The sequence below is a fragment of the Fulmarus glacialis genome, unplaced genomic scaffold (genome assembly GCF_000690835.1).
Source record: "Fulmarus glacialis isolate BGI_N327 unplaced genomic scaffold, ASM69083v1 scaffold9975, whole genome shotgun sequence".
Classification (NCBI taxonomy): Eukaryota; Metazoa; Chordata; class Aves; order Procellariiformes; family Procellariidae; genus Fulmarus; species Fulmarus glacialis.
Window position 1 is genome coordinate 18,516 of NW_009212385.1, and position 6,759 is coordinate 25,274.

At 53.2% G+C, this 6,759-nt stretch overlaps 1 protein-coding gene across 1 annotated transcript in view; it reads right to left on the reverse strand.

The window, feature by feature from the left end:
- The window catches only part of NCOA1 (nuclear receptor coactivator 1), a gene marked incomplete at its 3' end in the record, with an annotated part of 62,235 nt that overhangs the window by 18,401 nt on the left and 37,075 nt on the right, over positions 1–6,759 (reverse strand). Inside the window, exons 11-12 of the mRNA XM_009577868.1 lie at positions 5,655–6,746; positions 146–329 (exon numbers count right to left, since the gene is read on the reverse strand). Of these exons, the coding sequence (XP_009576163.1) occupies positions 146–329; positions 5,655–6,746 (1,276 nt within the window). The remainder of the gene's footprint in view (positions 1–145; positions 330–5,654; positions 6,747–6,759) is intronic.

Genomic DNA, 6,759 nt, shown 5'->3' on the forward strand with positions numbered 1-6,759 from the left:
CACCAGCCTGCAAAGCCCAGGTCCCCCAGAGCATCACTGCGGCCGGATTCAGGATCCCGTGATGGAGGAGACCCTCCCCTCCCACCCCCCGGCAGGGAGCCGGTTTGGGGATGAGCGCCGGCATTCCCCGGGGGCGGACACGTACGGTTGAGTCCCGTGGGGGCTCTGGCAGCGGTGCTGGGCTGCAGGGGGGCTGCCAGCATCTCCGGTTTGACGGCAACACCGGCCACGCCGCTCTCGTTTCTCTCCGGTCCACACAAGCCGGGCAGCTGAGCCGCCTTCTCCAGCGAGGGCAGGAGCTGGTCCAGCTGCTCCAGTTCGGCAGCAAACTAAGGAAGGCAAAAAAAAATCACAGGTGGGTGATTCAGCCCAAACACAGCATCAGCAAGACCAAGTGCTGGTTTCACAGGCACGTGGCCCCCCACGCTGCTCCCCTTATCCCTTCGCTTGCTGAAACACCGAGCATCTCGCATGGATGGAGAACCAGCCCCGCATCCCTCTGCCCGGCTAGATGCAGACCCTGGGGGGACAAGGACTGTCCCCCCCCGTGCGTGGGTCCCCACCCCAGAGCCCGGTCCTCGGAGGCAGCTTCGAGATGTTCACGCACTGCAATTAGCATAATTATTAACAGTATATATAACCTCCAGCTATTTAAAACGGGAGATAATTTGCTTTGTTAATACACATATGCTTACACTGAAATTATAATACTAAAAAAATGGTCTGTTCTAAGAAACAGAAGTGACTTTTTGGAACAAGTGTCCAAAACCGACGCTGGCCTTGGGCATGTAATCACCCTCAGTGGGGTAGTAAAATATCATTCAGCTTTTCCAGCCTTCATCAGCGCTAAGAGTGGAAGAGTAGATGTTTAGCCCGAGGACTCAAATAAATGGGAAAGTTACTGGGAAAGGGATTTGCACCAGTGGCTGTAACAGTGGCGCTGTAAAGCAGCAGGTTGGGATTAAAGGGGCTGAGATAAATGAGCTTTGGCTAAAAAGAAAAATATCTCAAGGGAAGCTAAATCTAAGGACACATACTGCTTCCAGAAGAGCCACCCCTCGCCGTTAGGGAAAGCCTGGTCATTAACACGGGGTAATTAATAGACAACTTGATAGCAGTAGGGAAAATCTTCGCATTTGATGGAGGGAATGATGCTCCGGTCCGGAGAAGATGGAGAAATCTGGCAGGAATTGGGATCCTGGTTTCGACAAGAGGCTCTGCCATCAGCTGAGGTGCGAGGCTGCAGCCAACAGCCCCCGCCCGTGATAAATGGCTGGGAGGCCGCTGGCTTTGGGCATCCCTGGGATGCCTCCGCACTTCCCCGGCTGATGGAGACCTCTCACCAAGGTGACAGCTTTGCCCCTTGCCAGAAAAAATCATGGGAAGTTTCTCCCTAAATCCTAGCTGGAAATATTTCGTATCTCAGATAAAATCCTCCAAACCCATGGCAATCCCAGTCGCCACTGCAGCTGCTTCCAGTTTCACCTCCACGATGCATAGGTCGATGCACGGCGAGGACAAAGCCCGGGGCGGCTGCGGGAAGCTCCACCTTGGGATGGACCCTCCAACAACGGTGGCTCCATCGAAACCACGAGCCCAGTCCAGCATCCGAGACCTGAGGGACCCCCCTCATGCTCCCCACCATGTCAGAGATTTCCTTCTTGACCTTCACAGCTTTTTTCTCCCCGCTTCCCACAGTCTCCTGGAGCACCTGGGTAGATGAATTGGTGTTTTTAATATACGTGACAGGGCACGTGCTTGTTTTCCCTTTACCATAGCGTGTTGTGAATTGAATGATGTTTAGACAACACCGATGATGAAAAGTGCACCGCGAGCAGCAGGCATCAATATTACAATTTCTATAATGGACTAACCAGTCTTTTTCTTTTCCCCCGTATCCTTTCCATCAAATCCTAACCCCAGAGTCCTGAGAAGCAGAATATCCTCCTAAACCCAGGCTCACAGAGAGAATTAAACGCAGCAAATTCAACTCCTACAGCAGGCTGCACGTCTCAACTCCTCCGATAATGTAATTCCCAAGCAGAATTTCTTTAAAGCTCAAGTTTGCAAAACAGAGGGAACTGAAGCAAATGGGATACATCCCCGATACACCAGAAATACATCTCCTCAACTCCATCTCCTCCTGCAGGGAGGTCATTTTGGAAGCAGAGAGACAAGAAGGGCACAGAGGGAGCTGTGGGCATCCAAAACGGACATCAAGAGGAGATAAAACGGGAGCAGTGAAGTTCTTGCGTTGCTTGTTGGGTACATGAAGAAGTTGGAGGATGGAGAGGTGGGAATGAAGCACACGTGGTGGGAGCAGGGTGCTTATACGTTGTTTTCTGGAGCACCCAAACTTGCACCTGGAATCTGCGCCCACTTTAATGGGTATTTTATTTCTCCTCCACGTCTAGAAAATGCACAGTGCTGGAGAGCTGGAGAAGCTGAGGCCATCCAGTCTTGCTCAGAGAAGGCTCAGACCTCCACGACCTATTTCTTTCCCCAAATGGGTGAGAAAACCCACGGTGCGAGGGATGGTGACACGGGGTGGCTGAATATTTCTGAACAGCTGCTGCTTCTTCTCCAAACCTCCGGCTCCCAGCAGAAGCAAGGTTCCAAAACTAGAGCCAACCAAAAGGCAAACCAAAGGACACCATCTCATCTCTGCCCTTCAACCCTTGCCCAGCTGGCTCGTCAGATGCCCTACATGTGAAATCAGCTTGGTGAGGAGGTCAGAGATGGTACCCACCCACCCTTCATCCCTGGCTGGACCTTCACATGGAGCAGAGGCACTTCTCCTCCCAAGCCACTTGGGAAACGAAATACTCGCACAAATTAAATAATCCCATGACTTCATTGCAAGCTTCAGATCATTTGAATTTTCTGTGGAGCCCTGGCTACTGAAGGCAGCTATTTCCATAAGGATCTCCAGCTCTGTCACCACTCCTCTTTTTTTCTTCTTTTCGAGAAAAGGATTCTACCCTGCTTGCGAAAACAAGCCGAAATGTAGATTCAGACCAAAAAGTGAACGAAAAAGAAGGTAAAACTTTATTTTTCACGGAATCACAGAACGGTTTGGGTTGGAAGGGACCTTTAAAGGTCATCTAGTCCAACCCCCTGCCGTGGGCAGGGACATCTTCAACTAGATCAGGTAGCTCAGAGCCCCGTCCAACCTGACCTTGAAAACTTCCAATGATGGGGCATCCGTGACTTCTCTTCGGACTCCTCCTCCATGCCTGTGGATGGTGGAGGGAGCTGAGCGCTCCCCAGTACAGGCAGCGCTGCCTGCTCCCCCGCGTCCCGCTCAAGGGCAGATCTAAGACAATGTGACCTGAAGGAAAGTCTCCTCTTCACTTAGCTGAAGTTCAGCTCATGCCTTGAAGCAGAAGGATGAAGAGCCCTTCCAAAACCTGGCTTATTCTTTTCCCTTTTTTTTTTTTTTTTTAACTTTTGTAACTCCTATTAGCTCTTTCCCAAGCCCTACCCAAATATTTTTGTTCTCACCCCACGAACAAGTGGCTCCGAGCAAACCCTGGGGCATTTCCATAGGATAAATCCAGAAAGGAAAGAGTTCCTTCAAGGCTGAAAGTGAGCTGCACGGCATGCCCCACAATTAATATCGCTCCTAATTGATATTTTGATTCCTAAAATGATCACACATGAAAAGAAAAATCTAGCAAGTGCTAGATTTTATTTGAAATGGCAGCTCCCCCTCCCTACGCCGCACCAAAGCAGCCTGTAACAGAAAACACGTGGAAATGAAACTCTGTCCCTAGCTGCTGAGCAGTGAAGGGTTGTTCACTCCTCAGAAAATGCATTTTAAGACTCTGCAAACCCTCTCCAGCCTCTTTTATTAACTCTTTGGAAGCACTCGGTACGGTCCAACGTATAATCCTGACGCTCTCCAGCTGCCTGGGGAGAGATACTTGGAACTGAAAAGCCACGAAGGAGCCTAAAAATGCTCGGCTGCTTCCAACAGCGCAGGAGAGGGGCTTATAAACACATCCAGGCTCGAGTCCTCCAAGGTCTGTGCGCCTCTTCGCGAGCAGAGCACAATTAGCTAGCACAGCCTCGTTTAATTAATAGGGCTTTCTGCCCTCTCTGAAGGATGGAGTACCTGGAACCATCACCGACAGTCAGCAAAGAGCCTGCCTGAATCCCTGGCCGGCGAGTGCATCCCGCACGTGGATGTCTGGGAGACCAGGGAAGCAAAGATCTTCCCGTGCCCCGGCATTTTGCCTGATTTCGGCTACAACCGCACTCCCCGACACGCTCCCAGCTCGAAAGCAGGTTGGGGCGGCTTGGTACAAGAGCCCGTGCATCTCCCGGCAGGATGCTGTGCCTTCCACTGGATCATCGTGGTGGGTACTCAGCTCTACCACCTGCAAGCTCCCATGCGCCTCCCAAAATAAGCACGTCTTGACTTGGGTCTTCCTCATCTAATCTAGATGACGAATCTCAAATGGGAGATGATGGGGGAGGACGTACCATCCAGCGAGCCGATGACACCAGGAAAGTACATTATAGAAAGGGATAAAGAGTTCAATTCCCAATCGCCTACAGGATAACCGACCGCGACTCCCAGGCCAACTGAGACCTTAACCTTATTAAGAGACTTATTGTGTACTTGTCATTCGAGGCTCTCCGAGCGCTCTGTTATTCATCCCGTATCTCCAAACGCCGGCAGCCTTATTTGCCACAGTCAGTAGGCAGGCGATCGGCCCTGCTCTTCATGTCAGCCGCTCTCTTCTCTTTGCTTAAAAAGGATTAAGCAGCCTTATCCATGTTACCATCTCCCCTGGCTTTCAAAAATAAGAAATCTCTTCTATTCATAGCTGCGTGTAATGAATATTTATACACCCAAATCTCTATTGCAGAGATCTGTCACTGGATTATTCAATTTAATAATACTTTTAGGATAACTAAAAGGCCCATATAATTGCTAATCTCAGCCAACAAGAGGGCAAGGGATTGACAATTCCCTGGGACACGAGTCCTGAATGTGCCCAGAGATGCAGAATTAAGAACCTTTCTGCATGGCAACATGCACGTGGTCTTCTCCTCACTCAAGCCCACCACCTGCCGTGATGTGCTGCGTTTCTTTCTCATTTTTATACACCTCATTAAAGTTTCTCCCTTCCTCCCTCTCACCATCACCTTGAAGGTCTGAGCTGCCAAAACGTGAAGCGTCTGGACAAAATCGGATAGCACCGGTGCTGGAAAAGGTGGCACCAGCACTGGAGAAGGTGGCACCACCGCTAGGGAAGGTGGCATCAGTGCTAGAGAAGGCGGCACCAGTGCTGAAGAAGGTGGCATCAGCACTGCAGAAGCACTGGAGAAGGTGGCACCAGCACTGGAGAAGGTGGCACCAGTGCTGGAGAAGGTGGCATCAGTGCTAGAGAAGGCGGCACCAGTGCTGAAGAAGGTGGCATCAGCACTGCAGAAGGTGGCATCAGCGCTGGAGAAGGTGGCATCAGCGCTGGAGAAAGCGGTACCAGGGCAGAAGGTTGCGGCAGCCACAGGACATCCCCCCACACTCCTCCCGGTCCCACCACCTTGCTGCGGAGCACGCCAGCAGGTTTGGGGGAAACTGCCCCCAAAACACGCCTTGTCGAGAGCATCCCACCAGCACAGACGCAGATAGGTCAACTCACCTGGCCCTGCGTCTCCAGCTTGACCTCCTCCGTGGCAGGAGGTTTGGCGAGCGGCACCGGCACCGTGTTACAGGGCTCCATCTGCTCCGTCTTCTCCACCTTCACCTTTACGTCGTCCAGGCTCAGCGCCGGGGCTGCAGCAAGCTCCTTCTCATCCTTGTCCAGCAGATAGCGCAGGAGCTGGTGATCCTTGACATCTTTTTTCTTCAGCGCGTCTGGCTCCAGTTTGATGTCCGGGGTTCCCGGCAGCTGGCTCTGAGCTGTGGGGGTAGTGGCGGGGTTCGGGGCGTTCTCCTTCTTCTCGTGCTCCATGGCCAGGGTGGTAATATCAGAAGGGCTGCCCTCCTGAAGGAGTCTATGCAAAATCTTGTGCCGCTCGGTCAGCGAGCTATGGGAGGAAGGGCAGGTGCTGTTGGGAGGGTTGCCGGAGGCCAAGGTGCCAGCGGTGCCCGCACAGGCTAACGAATCTTTGCAGCTCGTGTCCGCATCAGCATGTCGAAGCTGCTGCTCCGCCGTGGTGGCCAGGAGCTGGACCAGCTTATGGCTGGTGGCTTGGGAGCACTTGCTGTCCCCCTCCGAGAGCCTGTCGCCGGCGTGCAGCATGCCCGAGTCCAGCGGTTTGCCATCCCCCGAACCTCCGTCCGACTGGATCATCTCGCTCAAGATGGAGGCGATCTCTTTGCTGTCCTTCGACTCCGCTTTCATGGGTTGCATGGCGAGGCGGCCGGGCGAGCTCTGGGAGCTGAGCTGTCTCAGCACGGGGGGTGGCGTGGAGTAGCCCACCGGCGTGCTGGGACCTTCGGTCAGCCCCTGCATAGAGTTTATGGGGGCGCTGGGAAAGGGTCTGGTGCCACCGGTGCCACTGCTGCCCCCGCTGCCGCTGTTGGCCATGCCCACGGGGGAGTGCATGGTGGGCATGGTGGGCGAGAAGGGATTGCTGGGCACTCTGGGTCTGGGCACCAGCCCTGGGCTGACCCGATGCCTCGGAGACATGAACTGCGGTGGGGTAATCCCTGGACTATTCATGGGGGAGCTACTGAGGTTCAAAGTGTGGTTACTGTTCTGGGGACCGGCTTTTCCCCGTCTTAAAGCACCCCCGGCGTCC